The sequence below is a fragment of the Parambassis ranga genome, chromosome 21, assembly GCF_900634625.1.
Source record: "Parambassis ranga chromosome 21, fParRan2.1, whole genome shotgun sequence".
Classification (NCBI taxonomy): Eukaryota; Metazoa; Chordata; class Actinopteri; family Ambassidae; genus Parambassis; species Parambassis ranga.
This window is the reverse complement of record NC_041041.1, coordinates 6,639,156-6,661,475: the sequence shown is the minus strand read 5'-3', so window position 1 is coordinate 6,661,475 and position 22,320 is coordinate 6,639,156. Positions and strand designations below refer to the sequence as shown.

Below are 22,320 nucleotides of genomic sequence, written 5' to 3'. Positions count from 1 at the left end.
CAGACGATGCATGGGGATTTGATTTCAGTACAGGACCGGATGACTTTGGATATGTTATTGGCAGAGAAAGGAGGTGTATGTGCTATGTTTGATGAAATGTGTTGTACGTTCATTCCCAAAAACACTGCTCCCGACGGTAAGGTCACTAAAGCTTTAGAAGGTTTGAGAACTCTTTCCAGTATGTTGCATGAGCACTCAGGGATAGATAACCCCCTGGACGACTGGCTGATTAGGGTGCTGGGACCCTGGAAGGTGGTAGTATGGTATGTCACTAATCACTTCTTTTGCAGCATTCTTGGGTATTTTGACTACATGTGGTTGTTGTTGTTATATTCCCTGTGTGCACTGTTTATGTAACAGGTTAATTGTGTCAGCAATTGAAAAGAAGGATTCAGGTTTTCATTCTCCTTCATATCAGATGCCTCTGCTGGCAGCAGAGGTGCCCGTGCCAGGTGACGACGAGGAAGATTTGTTGTGAGCTCTTATAAGAGCTCAAAAGAGGGAATTGTTGGGTGAAAGAATTTATTCTGCATGGTGTTAACATGCAGTGTGTTCAGATATATAAGTTTTCATGTTTATATGTGTTTATCGCTTAATAATGTGATTTTCATAAGTGTTTATGTGTTAGGAAGTTTTATAGAAAATCAAAGTAATTTGAGGATACTGAATGTATTAATAAGTAATTTCATAGTATGTCATATAACGTTGTTTTCTGCAGTTCAGGCTGTGGCAGATGAGATCAGTTGTTCTTCTGCTCTCTGGAGAGAGCTCCGGTTGGTACGAGATGGTCATAAATTCAGACTAAGGACAGCAGCACCTTTGACCTGATAAAAGCCAGATTCTAAAGGAATGTGTTTTTCTCCTGAGTACCCAGTTTTATGGTCACCCCCAGATTGGACTCACAACCTATGAGATTTAAGGAATTGGAGTTTTACCTTATTTGGCAGTAAACACTAATGGTCTAGTTGCTGTATGAACCAGGGTCTGCAGGGGGGCGGTAGATGCCCCTGTGGGCCGGCAGGCAGGAACGCCCATGGGGTATATCAATGTGTGAATTCCATGTCCAGTGGTTGTTGCATTGTTCGTTGTTGCTGTGTGGTTGTTTGTTCTTGTTGGTTGTCCTGTTCTTGTGTTGTTCTTGTTTGGTTCTTTGTGTGCAACAACCCAGAGCTCTGCGACTCAGAATTTGCCTCATTGTTTAATAAATTATAATTTTGAGACCAGAATTTATCCGCTCCTTCCTTACAAACTAATTCAGGGGGTGATCAGAAGGAAACAAGGGGATTTTCACCCCGACAGGCTCTGAAAGAACTCCATGTGCCTGGGGGCTGAAAGAATCCCTCCAACAATGAGAGCATGTAATCCCTCGCATGAACTCAGTATCAGCTAAACGTGTGTTTACTTCAATAACCAGGCATGGAATTGTGAAAAAAAAAAATCCTTTATGTCCAGCTCTGCTATTCTAAGAATAAACATGCTCACAGGGTTAACTGACAGCGAAGGAAATGTGCATTTATGGCACATTTAGTGCATGTTTTCGCAGCATGACCACTTGTCTGTAAGATTAGTGGTTTTAGGATAACAGCAGACTGCTGCCGTCTTCCCTCCGTCCTTATTTATCTCTCTCTGATTAAAAACATATTCTGTTTCACGCATACTATTTTCTTCCTCTTCCTTATCTTTGATTTCTTGCTTCACTTGAGGTCAGACATGTGGGTGATTTCCCTGTGTCTGATACAATATCTGAGAGAAAAGAGGGCCTCACTAGCAGGAGTTGAGCATCAGCGTTTCAACTTGTGATTATATCAGATTTCACTACCCTGACCAAAAAGCAAGCAAAGGAATTCAAAGAGCTTGTTATGTTTAAAGGCCATGTGGACGACAAGTCATGCTATGAGTCTTTAATTGTGTTGTGTGTCAACAAAGTGATAAAGTAGCTCAAAAACCACAACTGTAACATTTCAGATCAGCACCTTACCTTCTAGAAGAAAGGTGGAGGTGAACAGGTTGGTGGTGTTGATCCGCCCGTCCTGCAGACTGGACGGTCTAATGGAATCCAAAGAACTCCCACACTGTTAAGTTAGTTGTTTGCAGGTGCAGGTGTAGCCTGTGCTAACAGCTAGCCAGTTACAACTGTGTCTTCTTCTTCTCTATTTTATACTCTCAAGCAACATTACACTGAGTTACTGCCACCTAGTGTCAAAAAGTGAAAATGTGCACACACTGAGTTTATTTAAAGGTAGGGTAGGAGATTTCATTCTGATGCACTTTTTGTTAGTGTAACTTGTCTTCACAATATGATAGCAACCAATTAGTTCACCAGTTGACCGCTGCAGATAAGAACTCCACCAGCTGTCCCTGCCCGGTACCATGCAACTCTGCAGCACTGTCCATGCAAAGAGGAAGACTCTTACTCCTACCTCAATCATCTGCTCTGCTCATAACAGTGGCTTCAACAGTCCAGCATTAGGGTATGAAGTCCAGGACAAGCATGAGAAAAATGAAGTATGGTCTTTTAGTTTGAGTTATGTGGCAGAAAATAGGTGGAGAGAAACAATGTGAGCTGCACATGAGCTGAGAGGGTTAACAGGTGTAGCAACACTAACATGACTGATCTCAAGCAGCCCAAAAGGAAAAAGCTTTATGATCAGTGTAAACACTGTGCAAATACACACACACAAGTCAAATAATAGTATAAGAAGTCTCACAGCCACAGTCCATTAGATATTAGATGTGCTTTAATGCCATTATTCCTGCTGGCGTTACACAACATGACACAACAAATGAGATGGAAATGCAGAGAGACGGAGCGATAGAGAGGCTGAAAGACAGTCAGCTAGAAAGAGAACAAAACCAAGTAAATGACGGAGAGCGTAAGAGACACTTGGAGACTCAGCGAGTGAACAAGAGAGACAGTAATTACCCTTCTGACAGAGCGGGAGCATAAGGAAGAGATGGAGAGAGAAGATGAGTTAAAGAAGGAGATGGACTGCAAGGAGAGATTCAATCTGAGTCATACGGAACACTTAATGTCCATGATGTAGTTTTAAATAAAAACTTCCTCAGTGGAATAACATGCAGCACAGAAAGAGATGATATATTTGTAAGGTGGTAAAAATTACTGTATATTTTGACTTTTTAATGTTTTTTTTTTTACCATGCAGCGAAATTTAGTTAATGTCAGGTCCATGTCATACAGATACATGACAGCTAGTTGACCAACTACCCACCAGTTGAAAACACAGACTGCATATAAAGGTGGATGAAATGGCTCTGCCTCCACATATTGTGCAAAGTTGTGGGCAAAATAATAAAATAATAATATAGTCTGTGGAGCAGAGGTCAAGAGGTGAAGCTGCACAGTGTCAGGGACAGTCCTACATCAACTTTTTGCTTAGCAACTAATTAAATATGAACATTTAAGGTTTGAAGTCCTAAACCATTTCTAGATCCATGTTTCCTCCATGTTGGTGGCAGCGCTTATGACCTATAACACTGCAACCAGCCACACTGTAGAGGCAATAGAGACACACTGTCCTCACTCTTGGTGAGCTGCCATGCTGTCCATCTTTATATACAATCTATGGTTAAAAGTACTTGTTACAGACTTTTTTGGTATTCTTCATGGCTAAAATCCACATCACAGAAGGCGATACATAAGTTTGTATCATGGGTCATCACAGCTATATAATCTGGCATCATCCACTCAGTTTGTAGCCTTAGTGCTTTGCCGGCTCCTTCTAACTCAGCTACACTTTATGCATTTGGAGTTGGTTCATTTGTAACATCAGCTGGCAAAGCAGATGCCACGTTATGCATTTTACAAGCCAGAAGTATATCATGTTTATTTTCTTTGAACATGAAAGTCTCTGGTGATTGACTCGCTTTTTAGAGCTTGCCTCAAGTGGTGAGGTTGATTTCACGAAATGCAGTTTTTTGGCGCTTTTGCTCTTTGAATCCTGCATAAAAATGTACAACAGGACCAGAAATTGGACTCTCCACAGATTCACTCCTTACTTTGTTGTCTCTTGAAGTAACCAGCAAGTGTCTCTGATAAAGCCTGCATGATGATCACAGACAGGTTAATATGATTATGACCAAGAGCACACTTGCTGTGTAAACACATTTAAACACCCTCACTGACAGTCTTTGCTAATTGTTAATTACTGCTGTGCTGCTGACATTTTTCTTTCGTTTCCCTTTAGGAGAAGCTAAAGCCGTTTTATTCGGCAGAACAGCTGCTGAAATAAAGGACACGTCTTCAGTAAAGCAGTTAGAAAAATTACATGGGAGATTATAAAACATTTCTTTCTGTTTCTCTCTTTGTCTGACTGGATCGCTTTCTTTTGCTTCACCCTTTCTCTGACTCACTTAATAGATGGTCTCTGACGTAACCACCATCTCATGTTCATCCTTTATTTTCTGTGCAGTTGCAGAAAGGAACATTGGTAGAAATGAAATTTTAGTTAGTGTAGTCTTTCTTAATTGTGTTTTTACTAATTGGAATAAATCGTGTGTATTTTTGCATCAGTCAATGCTGCCCTCTCTCTCTACAGCAGTAAATAATGAATTAATGTCTGTAATTGGATGATTTTCTCTCCATGCCCTCCTCACTCACTGCCAGGTTATGAGTCATTATTACTGCCTTTAGTGTGAGAGGACAGATCCATTATGAAGAATTATTTAGTGTTTACTTTTCACAGCAGTGTGGCCGCCTGTATACCAAATACACAGTTTGGTTTAGAGCCTCAGATCCTCTATCCAATTATAAGTCAGCACACGTGTGCACAAGTCTCTTTAATTAATCAATGGCACAATTCACACGCCGGTATGATAAATGGAGGGCTTTTCTGAGTTTTAAAGGTTACATACTGTATAAAAGAATTTTTTAAAAAGGGTGCGCCAATTAACAGGTCACAAATTTCACAGAAAAAAAAAAAAATTAGACCCTTCCAGACTGTAAACCTGAAGACCTTTAGTGTCCATTTTCCAGATTAGGTTCTTTAGTGAAAGTTGGTGTGAATGAGACAAGGCCAGACAGTGAATCATGTTTTAGAAGGGGCAGGAGCTGTAACCATGGTAACCTAGGTGCAAACCATAATCCTGTAATTTCATTTTTTTTAATCCAACCACGGGATTCTGTGCTGAAACCCAGTCAAATAGAGAATGAATGTGTTTTAAAACAGCAGGAAGAAGCTGCGTAAATGAATAATGCATTTCAATGTAAAGTGCTTTGAGTGCCCAGCAAAAAAAATGCTATATAAGACCAATGCATTACTATTATTATAATAGCAGGAAAAAGCTAAAGTAGAGTGCCAGTGAACGGCCAGCATATTAGCATTCTCCATCCCCCTTTGAAACTCCTTTGTTGCAGGTGTTGGCCAATTTGATAATGACAAAGGATAAAGGAATGACTGATGTCTCTGTGGAGAACTTGGGAGATATATTTCACTACACCAGGGCTGACTTCCATTGCTGACAAAAAAGCATGAAAATGTCAAAATGTGCAGTTCCTCAAGTGGCCACTTGAGGGCTAGAGGCAAAAGCAAATCAGTCCCAAAATTATCACAGGAGAACTTTTCATCACATCACAATTGTGCGATCATTTTTTTTTTTAAATATACTGTGCGTCAATAACATGTCTTAGTTCCTTATCTTAACTAATTACTTTAACACGGGGGCAGAGATACTAAAATCTTCTGTGCAGCAACTTCCCCCAGCTCCTCCTCGGAGTTCTCTACCCCCTTCCTGCCAACTCTGAGATATAATCCTGAGATATAATGTAGTCCTGGACCCTGCCCAGCTGGTCGGCCTGAATGGGTATCCTTATTGGGTGCCTGAACCACCTGAAATTGTTACAATATTGAGGCGGAGAGCAGATACTTTGAGCTTAGAGATTTCCAGACTTCTTACCTGAGAGTAAACCCAGCCACCCTGCAGAGAAAACTCATTACAGCCTCTGTTGTTGGTTTTGTTTTAGGGACTGACTGGTAAATCTCCATCACTAAGCTTTGTTGTGTGAACTGTCTTGCTGTATCAGAGTATGCTACATCCAACAAAACATTAGAGTGAATGAGGGAGTTCAGTCTGAACCAACAGGGCTTACAGACTGAGAGGGGAAGAGGGGAAGGTGGAAGAGAAAAAGACACAATAAATGGGAGTGAGAACAAGAGACACTTCAGAGGGAGAGAGAGAGAGCCAATACGGTATGAGGGAGAGAGAGACCCTGGATAAAAAGAGAGAGAGAGAGCAGGAGATCCAAGTGAGAGAGCTGCAGAGAGAGAGAGAGAGGAGCAGCGTGTAACAGCGGAAAAGCACTCAGCTCCTGATCACCAGCGAAGACGACTCAACAACTCAACGACACTCTGGAAACCTAAAAACCACATGAAACCTCTTCAGTCTGCTGCTGGTTTACAGGAGCTTTCCTCTTCATCATCCTCATCCTCGTCTACTTCTGCCTCTTTTTTTAGTTTCGGGAAAGTGACAGGACGTGGAAATGTACTAAGACGGAAAGATGGAACCAGATCTGTGTTGGTTCTTGGAGAGTGACTGACATTTTCCACTGAGGGCTTCTGCAGGCAGGAGGAGGAACAATATTAAAGGAATATTTAAGATCTCTGGAGGTCTGACATTGTTTTTTTGTGTGTGTGTGTGTGTGTGTAGGTAACACAAGAGAGGAGAAAGTTAGTCTCTCTCTCTCTCACACACATGCAAACACACACACACGTCACATACCATCATGTTTATCATCCATCTCTGTCGGCATCTCTCTCACAGGTGCAGGAATGACTTCAGAGGAGACAACAAGGACACACACACACCTGACAACACACACATACAGGCAGTACATTACATCTCTGAAGGAGTGTGAACCCAAACTCACTCCTGAACTGAAAGTCATGTGTCTAAAAATGCAAAACACTGACAAAGACTAAAGGTTGTCCCAGACTTTACTAATATTTTGAACATGAGCGCAGCTTCGGCGAGCCCGGACTTCAAGGATGTGAAACCTGCAGCTGCCTTTGCTCCAGCTTCAAATGGATTCTATAATCAGAAGATTAGAAGACTGTTTTTTAAGCTGACTCAACACATGTGAGTAAAAAAAAAAAAAAAAACGTCTGGTTTTGGATCTTTAAAGCAACTGGAACACTTTTGTTTGTTTTTCCAGGACCACGTGACACAGTGGCGGTATAAACTAAGCAATTAAATTTGTATGCATTGTCCTTTGAGATGGAACAGCTGCTCTTTTTGTTAGGCTGAATTCAGCTTCATGCTATTTTGGTTCCCCGTGTGGAGCTCATCTGTTGATCCTTTGACAGCTTTCTGAGATGATGGAGTAAATAAGTGATATCGAATTACCGTTCATTACCTTCGTGATGAATGGTGTTGTATCTGTTGTATTCACCTGAGCATGGAAGCAAGTAAATGATGCCCACACTTTCCTCCTTCCTACTCTACGCTGACCCATTTTCCAGGCAGCACTCCTGAGGTGTTTGTCTCCGTCGACGCCATGAACCTGCGAGCTGGCAACGTGTCAGAGTGGATCTCTAACACAATCAGATCGGTTACCGCGCTGGAGTCCAACCCCTGGCCTCCACGTGGGTTCGAGGACGGCACGCTCAGAATCGGTAATGCATCGACCTACGGGTGCCACGGGAACGGCATTGACGTGCCGCTGGGAAACTCGTCGCACCGTAATGCTGGAGGAGCTTATGGAGCTCCATGCCCTCCCTCGGAGATGCCAGTAGAAAAGAACTGGGCAGCTTTGCTGATCTTAGCCGTCATCGCTGTCACGGTCATGGGCAACATCCTGGTGATCCTGGCGGTCTCCCTGGAGAAGAAGCTTCAGAATGCCACCAACTATTTCTTGATGTCATTGGCAGTTGCTGACATGCTCCTGGGCATCTTGGTAATGCCGGTTTCCATGGTGACCATTCTCTACGGTAAGCATTGTGCGACACTCATATTGGGCTTTATTAGGTTGACATTTGGTGTGTTGCTGACTGGAGTCCAACAGGCACACTTGGATGGATGAATTGTTAGATGACTAAACAAACTGCACCTGCCTGCATATTTAAGCCTTCATTCACTCAGTTAAATCCGATACAGAAAAATGTGTCTGGATCATATGTTTCAATGCTTAGAATATGGGGTAATGTGACCAGTCAGATGTAGTGCATGTGGACAGATGGAGAGCAGCAGCATGGATGTAGGTGTCCCCTCTTGTTGTTATTGACAGTGATATGTGTGTGTGTGTGTGTGTGTGTGTGAAGTGCTGCATCATTGCAAAAAGAAAAGTGGCAAAGCAGACACATGCACAGAGATGAAAGGACCAGCCAGATGATGATCAATGATTTGCTACAGGCCCATATTAACCCTCCCAACCACCCACTTTATACACACACTCCATCCATGTCATAAACATGTCAGACCATTCCTGCTCTGCTGGAACAAAAACATGTATTGATTAGTTTGTTATTGTTTGATCAAATGAGGTGCGTGTTTCTATTTTTCCAGCTCGGTGCATTCATAGCTCACTTCTAAACTTACACTGATGATTTCTGCGTGCCAGACGGAAATGAATCTGCAGAAGGTGATGATGCAGCTGACACTTGATAACAGTTTGTGTAGGCTACAAGCTGAAAATGTCAGAAAACATGTTCATTCAGAAAATGGCCCCGCTGTGTGCTGTGCTGTGATATTGGGGTTATTACTGCTGATGAATCTATGTGAAGGCGGCTGGTTTTATAGCCTGCAAGCAATGTATTCTGATCTCACCTACAAAGAAAATGTACCAAGTCAGCAAAGAATACTGATGTGAACACTATGTGCTATAACAATGGCACAGAATTTGAGGAAAAATTGTTATTGTCACCGATAGATCAATCACTGATAGATTACATCGATTTAATGCTGTTTAATTGTCACTAATTTGTTCATATAGGTATGGACAAACCTTCTGCAACATCCTCCACATATTTCTAAAAGGAGGTGTTGAGTCAGTGTGGGAGGTTTCAACCAGCTGGCAGCATCTGAGTCCACCTAGATTTGCAGTTAATCCAAGTACGGGCACAGAATAAGTCAGATTACTTTAAAATTTTGTAAGTAGTCTGTCAACATATTTATTTCTGCTGTAAAGTTGCAAGCTTTCAACATGGAGATTGCTTTAGCAGTCAACCCTCTTGTGGTCACTTGAGGAATTGCAGAATGACACCTGAGCTTTAACAAAGCTTCCCTGCTTCCTCTTAATAGACCCCTGAATATGAACCTCTGTTTGGATTGTCTGCTAATATTCTGTGTATAAAAGAACACAAAAGAGACAGAGACTAAAAATGATGACACCGAGCCTCTTTCAGTCTGTGGGGCTGTTACATGTTTGTGCCTGGAGGCCTGTTGTCTTATCATCCATCCATGACAGTCAGACAAACAGCACCTTTGCCCCAGCTCTCCTCTATATGTAAGTACTGCTGTCACTCTCCTGGTGGTTCAGGTGGCTGCTGATTAATACTGTTTCCTTTTCTCTCCTGTCTGTCACTGTCTCATTCACACACACACACACACACACACACACACACACACACACACACACTGATAACCTCCCAGACATACGATGCTTCCACCGCCCTTCACTGTTGCCCATTTCTAGCTGATCCTCAATCTTCTTCCCTCTGTCTCTGTAAATGTCACGAGCCGCTGCTCACATAAGAAGCTTTAAGCCCTAAGTAGCAAATTCATTTGCATGAGAAGGAACGCGGTAAATTAGTCAGAGGGGAAGAGCGCTTCCAAAAGAACGACCTGCAGTGCTTATTACTCGCCTTTAATGAGAAGACAAAGGAACTCATTAGCTGCGCTGACGCCAAACACAAACACGCACCGCAATTATTTTCCTGTGTTGGTACACGGCTGTTCACTTAGTGATTCAGAAACCAAACACAGAGCTGTTTCAGGTCCAGAGGGCATGATGATGATGATGATATCACCGCAGATGAACGATCTATGTGTGTGTGTGTGTGTGTGTGTATAAGATGTGTAGAAGATTAAAGGTGAAATCAAGAGATGAGGGTGTGAGTGGTTATTACTGAGGTCACGGATCAGTTTGTGCCACAGAGCTTGACGAGATTAGATTATTAATGGGGTCATTAACGAGGTTATGGAGCCCACTTTTTTATAAAGTGACATCACAGGCATGGCTGCATGTGTCCTGGTATGAAAGTCCTGCAGACCTCCTCTGCTGAAACAATATCTCCTCTTTTGTTGTGACTTTTTTAAACCAACATTATTAGAAGTTCATGATTATTGTGGCCAAAAGAGATTCAATCTTACTGTAACACATATGTTATATCTGGGGTATAAGGGACCTGTTTATATCCTCCTCTAAAGGGATGCCACAAACATAATATAACATAATAAATAATACATCGTGTGAATTTAAATCTACTTTTATCATGAATGAGAATATTACCAGAAACATGGAGGAGCCTAGATTTTGTCAAAATCTGGCTCTTGCAACAAAAGTGCAGTCAGTATATGTCTGAATGAGGGTAAAAGTGTGACCACAGGAAGAAGCTCAGGAGATCTTGCAGGCCTAAATTTAGAGCCTCCTGAGCCTTACCTGCTCAAGTATGTTACACCTCTAACCAGGTTTAAGCCCCTACCCAGCAGCTACTGGAGATGACAGAGGGAACAAACACCAAAGAAACATACTGATCTGTTAGTGACATCACAGACTGCAGCAGAGCCCCTATTTAGATATATATCGGAGGACTCCTGCTGCCATCATCAGAAGATCTCCTGTCGCCATCCGTTGTAATTTTAACTGAGCACCCATCAGCAGAGTGGTATTCAGCTCTGTTATACCCTTGTAGGTTTTGTCATGTGGTCATGGGGATGATTTTATGGTCTGTAAAGGCTGCCAAAAGGAAGCGGTGAATGATTTTTGGTTAAAACGCTCCGCCGGACTGTCGCTCAGGAGGCCGGGGGTTTATGTCTTCTGTCAGGTTGTGGCTGTTTCATGAGCCGTCACTTAACATTTCTTTCACTTTGCGTCTCATAATCCATCCATGCCTGCTAAAATGTTACCGACCAGGGATTTCAGAAACCCTCTATGCTCCTAAAATGTCATCATCACTTTTTGCTGTTGATATAATCTGACTTTAGAATTCTTTCTCTCAGCAAACATTACATTAAAGGCCTGTTCTCCTCAGAGTCACTCTTATTTCCCCTGGCGCAGAGATGTCTGATATGAAGCAGTATATCAGCATGTCACATACATATCAGCTTACCAGCCGGATGCCAATACTTACAGATTTGGCTCTGTGTGTGTTGGCGGGCAGCCCAGTGATGACTTAGAGATCCAGCTCTGCCCTATTTGACTAAAACAAACAGTTTAAGGTCTCCTGGGAAATTAGGGATTAACCTAGCATTGTGTCTGTGTGGACACAGTGGACAAAGACTTCGTTTCCTGTCCTTGTTACATGGAGGACAAATACACTTAGCAGTTTTGCTTTTGTCACATGGCCCCTGGGGATGAGCTGTCAAAATAACGCAGACAGACTGATGTGATTTTTCACCTTGCACAATCCTCCTGACGCTCCATTCAGGGCTTTAAAGAGCTTGAATAACTTAGGGTTTCACTTGACTAGAGTCTGCCCCCCTGATAGTTGAAGATGTTCAGGTATCTTAAACAGAAAGCGACTGTCACCAGCTCAATTTAAACAGATTGTTCCTTCTTATTTAGAAGAGGTTCTGTTTTTTTTCCTCTCGTGAGACTGACTGCACACAAATGCAAGTTGAAGGTTTTTCAGACCCAGGTCAGCACACAGCAGACTTTAGATGTAAACGCTGCGCTGGTTTTCTCATAGTTTATCATATTTGTTGTTGCAGTTCATGTGAAAAGCCAAAAATAGAATTCTTGCCTAATTACCAAACTTGAATACTAAGCAGCGAGCTAAAAAACAGAAACGCTAGAGATGTTGATGTGTGATTTCTCTGACCTGGAAACAGACTTTCACTGGAGCAGGAATAAAAGTGTCAATTGGTCGGTGAGTCCACCAGACAATCTTTTAAGAGTCAGATACAGACACCAGACCCGTCCAACAGAGGAGAATGACTGACAAGCAGCCCCTGGTCTGAATAGTAGTAAGGAGTTCTTATAGTTCAATAGCTTCTATGGCCAGATCCACTAATGGCTTTACAGGGTTCACACAAATGTGCGATGGAGAACAAGTCAGGAACCCATGAGGAATGAGTAGCAACTGTGTATTTTGTGTGTTTGTTGTCCTATTTAAGCCATGCGGTGTTGTTAAAGGGCCATCTTCACCTGTAACCCCAATCAATGCGTGTCATTCTATGGTATAAAGTGACACATTAACGGCTGAAGTGCTGTGATATTTATACCACAGCTCCAATCAGCCAGAGTGCGTAGTGTATGCTGTTTGATTTCAGAAACCTCTCCACACACTCCTGAATGAAAACAGAGTTTGCTCTGAGCATAAAGCTTAGCCCCCCTGACCACCGACACCCACTCAGGACGTGGCTTTTGTGATTCAGTTGCTTGGTAATCAATGCTTTGGTGCAAAAAGCCTTTGGTCCTTTGGTCACTAGAGGCAACAGAGAAAAAACAGAGGACCTGTGGGAACACAGTATTCCAGTCTGAGCTCAGTGGGTGCTGAGTCCTCTACTTCTTCAGCTCTTTCCTCCACACAACATAACTGATTTAATATTGTATTGATTTTATTTTTTCTTTTCAGAATTTTAGGTTCATTTTCCTCACTCCTCATTGTTCCTCTGGGCTTTAATGTCTTTCCTCTTGGTAGACTCCATTCATCCATCACTCCTGTCTGCCTTCCCTTCCTCTGTTTCCGTTGCGATAGCCTTCCTCTCAGAGGGTGTCTGACAAAACAAAAAAAAAAACAAAACAACAAAACAAAACAAAAAAACATTTCTGAGGCAGGGCCTTCAAATGTTGTCTTCTTCCTTTGGACGGGCAGATGAGCAGGATGAGGTTTACTTAAAAGATTAAAAGTCTGTTCTGTGGATCCCTCCGCTTTACAGTTTTAACATGTTTAATCCTGTGTTAGAATATTCTGTGAGACGCGAACGTATATGAAGCCAAAACAGAAAATCTTCATTTATTTACTGCTTGGATGTGTTTTACAAGCGCTTGTTGTCACCTGAGATCGCCTGTCAACAGATGGCTTCTACTTTATTTGCACTGAATCCACTAGCAGATTATAAAAAAAGCACATTTTCTTTCCAAAGTTTCACCATTCATCACGGCTAGAAACAGGCAAACGATTCCATTGGGAAAAAAACATCAGGATTTCTCCATCAAACTGACTTTATCTACATGTGTAAAGACTCTAAGCACAACTAGAAAGCCAAATATGATCACTACATAAATTCATTATTTTTGATTTTTTTTGATTATTTTTGCTGATTTGTGCTGAAATACATTACGTGTTTTAGTTCTCTCTACTTCTAGGCATGATTGTGCTGTTTCCATAGAGGTGGAGGACTTTATATTGCAGTGAACAATGAGCCCAAAGCAACTTAAAATGTGACAGGAATGCAAAAAACAGAGGTGCTGCTGCTATACAGCTGCTAAAAGTATGATAATAATATGCTGATTTTGATCCATATTTCACAGGTGATGCAATGTTTACTTGCTGTTGATAAAAAAAGGCAACAAACCCCCCAATCTCACACACCACTGACGCAATCTCATTAAAAACAAGCAAGAAATCAACAGTCTGAATGTGTTAAAATTCTGTACTGTAGCCAAACTCCATCTGTAGCCTCTGTAAATCACAAACTTTAATCAGTCCCTCTGCTGCCTGCTGCTTCGTCTCAGCATCACTTGATTGACTTGAACATTAATCAAGAGAAATAATGGGCTGGAAACTCCTATCGACACATTCAAATTCTTGGAAATATCCCAAGTATGTCACTGCAGAGAATACAGCCTGACATATGTGGCTCATGCCTTCATGCAGCCCTGCAATGCCACCATTGTTCCAGCTTTCCTCCAGCTTTAATGCTCCAAATATTCATTATCACCATCTCCAGCCCCTCCACTCTGCTTGGTGTTGGACAGATTGACATTTCTGTCTTTAGTCCCCTGCCAGCACAGCAGCTAAATATGCAGGGACTACAATGAGACAAGTGCTGGACAGGTGAACCAAAAGGCAGAGGCTTAATGACATCAAACTGAGACTGAAAAGGTTAAGTAGATGTAACAATGCTCTGGAGCACTTCCTATCCATATAAAGGTTTCTGACAGGCTCTGGACACAGTTTACTGTAATAATCTGAGCTCGCAGTTTAGTCTGAGAAGTAGGGTGGGCGTAACAAGTCTTACGCAACAGTAAAAAACTCCTCAGACGTTGTCCTGGCGACTTCCTTGATGAGGCAGTTCAGCGCCCGGAGCAAAAATAACCCCTAATTCCTCTCTTGATGGAAGGAGGGATGAGGAAGCAGAAAGTGAGTGAAAGAGATGTGAGATAGAGCCCCAAGTGGAAAATAGCCTGTGTTGTGCTCATCCATTTGTGTTCAACTGCATGAGATAGAGAAGATTTTTCTTTTTTGTGTCTGTGAGCCGCAGAGAGAAGCACAAAGCAGCATGAACAAAAACACAGCAGCAGCAGCAGGCAAGCGTTCAAATCACCGGCCTCACTCTTCCCCCCCTCTCTCACTTGACCAGATGGAACAAAAAAAAACAGATGCAAACAAAAGGGCAGAGCCATTATCAGCCTCTGTTAGCCAGATGTGAGGAAGCAGGGCAAAAGGTCAAGATGTAATAGGAAATGTCAAAATAAGAGCATGTGGGGTGGTCAGCACAAAGAGTACGTAATGAGGAGAGGAGGGGAGCGTGAAGAGATAAAGGCAGGTCCCGAAGTCATTTAAGGCTAAACAAAAGCTAACATCTTATGTAATATAGCGTTTAATGCAGAAACAGACAGCCCTGTTCAGCCAAAGAAGGACTGATGGTGTCAATCTACAGCAAACCCTGTGGATTAAACCTAACCCTAATTTATAGAAATCCATGCCTAACCATAACCCTAACCTATAATGGGTTGAAAAGTAAAATAAACGAAAAACAAAAACATTTATCATTTCACATAATTCAAAAATAATTAAATTCTGAAAAAAAAGGTGCCAGATTGTAAATTGCAGTAAGAGTAAAATATGAGATTAAATAAAATGTAAAACTAAGACAAAAAGGAAAATTGTGTTTAAGTCAAAATCATGCGATGAAAATTCCCAAATTTTGCTGCTGACTAAAAGATTTTAGAGAAAAAACTAAGTTATTCAAAACAGAAACTACACATTTTGACTTTTTATTAAAAGAAGATCCAATTAATAATTATTTATTAAATAATAAATAATGGCAATAACAGATTTAAAAAAAAATAAATTTGTATCTTCAATGTCAAAACTCTTATATGAAAATTAGAAGAAAAAAATTGTCCACTGTAAATTTCATCTAATTTTCACATAGTTAATAAACTCAAAATCTGTAAACTTTGTATCAATGGAGTAAAATTCAGATGCTAGAAACAAGTGTGTTTATCAAGTAATATTGGATTCACATCATAAACTCGTTGCCTTCACTTTTAAAAACTTTTCTACTTCTTTCTTGTGAGCAGCGTATAATTAATGTTGAATAATGAGGGCTTATGATGACACGCCGCCTTGGCACGCTGTAATTTAGATTGAATGAGTTTGCTTCAGTCTCAGGGGAGGAAACTTGGACTTGGATGAAAAAATCTAAGTCCACTGAAGACAAAACACCATCATCTCCCATGTGCAGGCGTCACAGTGTTGTAGCTGTGTCTGAGTGCGGCCACAGGTGTTCAGACCTCTGAGGCCTTTTTTGTGTTTATTGCTGTGACTTTACTCCACCTTCGTTTTGCATCGCTGCATGGCTCTCTGCTGTCCAGCCGTGTGTTTCTTTCACAGCTGCTGCAGCTGTCCTCTGTTCCCCTCTTCCAATTACCGTCTGATGCATTATTAAAATAAATTACTGCAGCTCTTCTATTATTTTTGATTATTTTTCCCAGTGATTAAAAACAAATCTTGTTTCAGTGCTAGTGAATATGTTAACTTCACATGTTCCCAGAAAGTTCTTTTTTAATGGGTTTTCCATAACATGAGTTAGTGCAGCAGCATGGAGCTTGTTACTGCTGTAGAATAATTTTATTAAGTCACTATTTAATGTCTTTACAAGATTTGATGCTCACATGCTGCAGAAATATTCTCATGTTGTTTTTGTTATGGCAGCTGTTATGGGATATTTAATAATAGAAGTGGAATGGAAAAATCTGACTTAAGAGCAGCAACTGTTCCAAGATGCACTGAAGTAAGTCCATGCATCCATCCGTTTTTTTTAACCCGCTGCAGGGCAAACACACAGAGACAGACTCATGCTCACACATACAGCCTATTCACAGTCCCAGATTAACTTAACATGCACGCCTTGCAAGTGAATCCACTGTGATGTCTAAAGTCTGATTTTTACACTGCAAGCTATGTGGTCATATGCTGTGTGCACAAATAAAACTACACATATCGCCCTCCCAACAGCTCCCTCTGTTGACATTTCCTCTTGGTTCCTTTGCTAACATTGTAACTGATACTAACAAGGCAGCAGCAGGTTATTTCTTGCCAGATATTCTTGCTATCTGTGTCTGCCATATGTGCCCACCATGGCATGCCGGCATCTCTCCCAACACTCTGTCAAGGCTGAAATTCCGTCCACCTCTGAACTGGGTTATGTGGCATCCGCCAGATGCAACACATGGTTATGTTTATGCTAATAGAACACATGGGATGGTCAGTCTCAGTGCTCTCCAAGACCACCAACAACCCGTCACAAACTGATCAATGCCAAATGACCAGATCACTGTCATTTGCCTGTCAGTGGTTCTAATGTTGTGGGTAATCGCTCATGGAGGAAGATGAGTTAGGGAAGAAGCAGCTAGAGGAGCTTCCCTACAAAGCTGCTTTTAAAACAGCAGCTAGTGGTTCATTATATTTGAAATACACAGCAAACCGATCTAGCTGCTTTTTTTAGAGTAGACTTGGTCTCTGCACTAATTAACAGTGACAGAAAAGTTTGCTGTTTGCATTAAACAAACATCAGTTGCAAAGTTTGGGATGTTTTCAATAAATAATAAATTGGCGATGTTCATCCAGTAAACTGACGAATGTGCCTACAAACAAACAAAATGAAAAAAAAAGTAAACTGAAAATTAAATCAAGTTTAAAAAAATAAAGGTACAACAAGACATCACATACGGGTCAAACACACATGGACAGAGACCCCGGGGCAGAACCAGAACATGCTGCAGGGATTATACAGCATATCCCATCTGACCTGGCAGCTTATCCTTCTGCCACCATGAGCTCGACCTGGCTGGATAGATGGATGAATGGACTTTAAACCTCATTCAGTGCCTGAAAAGGAGGAAAAAAGAGAAGAATAAAGCCTGGATAATATGAGGAGTGTACCCTGAGGTTTTCCTGAAAAAGCTAACAGAGTGGAGTTGAGCCCATTTTGCCTGGTAAACCTCGCTCTGCAGAGCAGTGAGTTTATCCTTAAGCGATCTCTTCCTGCCTTCAAATATTAATTAGATTTCTGTTTCATGAAACAGGATAATCTCTCTATGAATATATTTTGAATGTGAATTATTCTTTTTACCTTTGTTTTCATGTGCCAGTGTTGTAAGTGTGTACATGTGCACTCGCGTCGTCTGATCTCACTGTGTTCATCGTCAAAGCGTTTCATGTGCAGAGCAGATTCTCTCCCGGCTAATTAAACGTCTGTTTAATTCTTTACTGTTTTGCTCTGAACTGTTCTACAGAAAGGACAATTACAGCAAGGCCGCCATGATGACAAAGTTCCCTACAGCAACAAACACACACACACAAACTGGCAGATGCACACAGGAAGCTGGTTAGGGAGGACAGAATACACCGAAACACTTGTTTTGTTTTGCTGTGTGTTGATAGTAAAACCGCATGGTTGCCTTCCAATAGGTAAAAGTGGCAAATTTACAGTTTCCCAATCATAAATAAATAAAAAGCTCCACCAAGAGACACACGACAAACATGAATAGATGATAAAAAATGCAAAATATATTAGAAACACACAATAAAAAGTGCCGGTTTTCTTCCTTCTGTCATGAGAAACACATTCCTGCATTATAAAATGTAAGCTTTCCCTGGAAACTGTTCTAGAGTATGAAATTGGCATTCGCGTGTAAATTACAAGACCCCTGTATAAAACACAGACTTTACCATAAGTGGCTGTGAAATCATTTTCTTTGTCTCCACTCTGACTAAGCCAATGGAAACTGATGTGATTAGATGAGACGGCTGCTTGACAGACAAATGACTCTTTTTGTAACATTATCAATGGAGCCGATTATGTGCTGTCAGAACATAACACAGACTGAAACAAAGGTGTGGAAGCAGAAGAGAGAAACCGCTGTGAATTAGCTGCACCTCGTGCTACATCCTATTTATGGGAGTAATTTAAAATCACAATGGTAGTCTTCTGACAAAAGGTCAAGAGTGCTACGTCACTGTAGCTGAGCAGGTTGAATGACAATTACAGCTACAGCTAGCACCTTGTATCACACCCACAATAACTTTAAAGCTTTAAGACGGGCGGGTAGGAAAAATAAGAAAGATGAAGAAGTACGATAACTAGGAAGGTAACAAAAGCTCATCCTCACCAGGAAAACATAACATGAGGTCAACATTTAAAATAAAAGTTAACAGCTTGTGGTGTCAGGGGGCTTGAACCTGAGACTTCTCTGTCCCCCACCTCAGATGATGTTAGGCAGTACAATCATATGTCAGATTAATGTTAACGTTGTCAGGTGATCCCTATGTTCTGACAGGGGAGGGCAGGATAAAAACTTTGTGATCCTCAAAAGAAACAAGAAAAAGCAACCAATGAACGAAGTATCTGGCACACGCAACGCTAACAAAGTTATTCACCACTGAGATTAACCTACACAGTCTCAGGCTATCAAAGTATCACTTTACATTGAAAACATTGGATTGAACACAATTTGCATATTACTTCTGAGTCATTCATTAAGTGCCTGCTGTTGCAAACCACCTTTGGAAGCCTGAACGTGTGCATGAAGCGGTCAGTGTGGGTGGGAAACATGAATCACAGGAGCTCACGGCTCTCATCGCGCTGATGTTTATACGTCTTTGTTGTGGCTGCAATCAACGCTCACTGTGTACTGATTACAGTCATTAGAGCTGTTATTTACAGTTACATTAACACTCAGAGCGTCAGCCCTTAGCACTCAGGAGAAAACTTCTTCACGTGGACCAGCAGTCACTAATCGTGAACATCAGCAGTCAGTGCTCGGCTCCATAAATGTCAGATAATCCGTGGTGGCTCCAACCTGTACTGGACTCTAATGGACAACACAGCTCCTGTTTTTAGTTAAGATGTCTGTAGTCTATATTCTGTGTTCATATTTAAACACACAGACGTCAGACTTTATTTAGAAGCTGTAAAAAGTCCACTATTCACTAACTTTCAGCAAGAAAAATACAGTATCTGGCTTGGCACTTAAACGCTTCATTATGTTCTGCTCTGTCTGGTGTTTGCTTCAACTGACCGAACATGACACCGTCAGGCTAATGACAGCGAACCAAAACAGCCCAACTTTGCAAAATAATGAGATAAAACTTAATTTAGAGCCCGGTGAAGCTGAGGAGAGCTGCACATCCAGTTAATAAACTCATAAATGGATCTAAATAAAAATGGCGTGTGTGCACTGAAGGTGTTTCACATTTGTTCTTCTGGGATCATTGATCAATACATTACTTGTTCATTTGATTAACTTCATGTCTAATTTTGTTAACCAAAGTGTTTGTAAGTGCTCTTCTTATGAGGAAAACCGTTAAAGGTTTAATGTGACTTTGCTATGAGGCGAAGTCTTTCATTTTTCTGAAGACTTTAATACCAGGCCGGTTTGTGTTAGCGCCTTTGTGAATGTTTTCATTTATCCTTAGCTCGTCCTTCATCTGTAAAAACCTTACCCTTCCCTCAGTCATTATGAGACCTTTTATTTAGTATTCAGGACTTAGCTGTAAGTCAGACATCCTCAGTCTCTCCTGACTTTATCTTCACCTTAACTTTCTCTTTGTCCTCAGGCAGCTGGTGTGACACATTAATGTCGGTAAAAGTCAGTGAAGACAAGCGGAGCAGACAGCCCCTAACAGGGAGGCAACAGCAGTGTTTGAATTCGTTTTGGCATCTGAGGTGAGACCTATGTAGCGCCCTCCTGTGGCCACATAAGAGACTCAAGAAAATGGTGGAGAAACTAGTTGCAGATGGAAGAATTTCTCCACTGGATGAACAGAGCCTATTCAATCTCCTGTGTTTTCCCCTCCTGCCTCTTAAAGCCCCTCCCCCCTCTGCATCAACAGATAAACATTTTATTACGAGGCTGCTTCAACTCGAGGGATTTTTTTTTACTGCGGCTGTTTTTAAAGTCGTTTACATGCTGGAATTCGTTAGCATTCAGCACCAGCACACTCTTGTGAGTCGTCAGCGCTCCGTCACAGATGTCGAGGTCGCAGAAATCTAAAAGGGCATCAGATGCCAAAACACAATCAAGATGTGACAAAAGCCTGACAGGCTGATCGGCTGAGGGATTAGTATATTGTAAAGGAACCGGTGTCAACGTGGTAACAGTGAGCTTTACCAGATCCTGCTGCTTACTGGGGCAAATACAGACATTTACCATCTCTGTTCATTTTCTGGTTCTTTCACTATAACTGTTCATTCACTTGGGTTCAGTCTGGTTTCAATTTTCAGTGCTCACCCTGTATTATGACAATAATGACATTAAGTAAACACAATCTCACCAAACCAAGCCTCCTGCTTAAATCCTTGATCCTGAGTTAATCCACTGTCCGCTAGGCACATAGATCCACACTTTTAAATGATGACAAAGGTAAACTCCAACCAGGAAAGGGCCCACACGCTGCTTCACCTGCTGGCATCCAACAGAAGGAGTCCACCTGTGATTGGTGGAATTGGACACAGGAGAGGTCAGCGTGGGAGCTGGCTGAGTCCGAGCAGGAGGAGGATGTGAGGACATCTGGTGGCCAGGCAGGATATGATGAAGCATAGAATAACAAACGTGTACTTATTATTATTAGTCTTGTGTGGTGTGCAGCCTTGATGTGGGAATGTTTTGGCCTTTGTTTCGTTTTCCACTTCAGCTACTCGCTGACGACATCTCAGCCTCTTCTCCGCTCTCATTGTTCTACTTCCATCCACATTGATTCTCCCTTTTGTTGCTGCCATCATCATTTTGTTGTTTGGATTCTGACTCCAGCCGGCTGTCTGCGCGTAAACTCACAGAGACGATAACACTTTGGCAATTTGCCCAGCTCTTCTCTCTCTCTTTCTCTCTTCGCAGTCGACTCTCTGCTCTCTATTGTTCGGCTTCCCCCTCGTGCTGTCATCCCGCTGCCTCAGGAGAACGAGCGCTCTTGAAAAACCAACACAATCAACTTACTTTATCACCACAAACATACTTTGGATGCAACCCATGGAATAATTACTCGCACTTCACACGCACAGCTGAGAGTTTCTTTTAGTCGTGCTGGGTGCTGTGGTTCTCTGCAGGGGAACAATTAGAAAATATATATCTGCAGCGCAGCATCTTCGCAGCATCTTCCTGCCTAGAGACGGAAAATAAAACAGTATTTAAATGTAAAGTTGTCTTGCAGCTTAGTCAGCAGCATGAGCGTGCTTGCAAAATGAGGAGCAGGCCCTTAAGAATACAATTCAAAAGTTTCTGTGTGTAAATATTGACTCATTGAGTACAGATGAATGATCCAGCATGTGACTCATAGTGTGAGGTCACAGCTGTCACCAGCTTTTAGGCCTTGATAGAATTTTAACAGGTTGAGCTAAAATTGTCCAGCATACAGTTCCAATTTTGTTCCAGACTCTATAAATGTTACACAATAGTATGTACTGTTCAGTTGCTAAAGGAAGATGCTACAGGAAAGGTTACATATATGCAATGGGTTGTGGAAACAGAAATGAATCTCTCTTATTATTATTTTTAAAACTTTATTTAAGAGAAAACTCAAGGGCAAAATATGGAAAATACAATGACTCACTCATGTTCAGTATTTAGTCAGGAATTAGAGAACTTGATTCATGACTCATGACAAGTATGCAGCATATAAACAATAAGGCAGCTCCACTTGAGCTCTTATGTTTGGCTTTTCTAATGCTGATATTATTCCTATTGGTGCAGCTTCT

At 41.5% G+C, this 22,320-nt stretch overlaps 1 protein-coding gene across 1 annotated transcript in view; it reads left to right on the top strand.

Annotated features, from left to right (window-relative positions):
- Positions 1-7,510: 7,510 nt before the first annotated feature.
- Positions 7,511-22,320, top strand: part of htr2aa (5-hydroxytryptamine (serotonin) receptor 2A, genome duplicate a) — a 33,051-nt gene continuing 18,241 nt past the window's right edge. The window contains exon 1 of the mRNA XM_028393993.1: positions 7,511-7,943. Coding sequence (XP_028249794.1) covers positions 7,511-7,943 — 433 coding nt within the window. The remainder of the gene's footprint in view (positions 7,944-22,320) is intronic.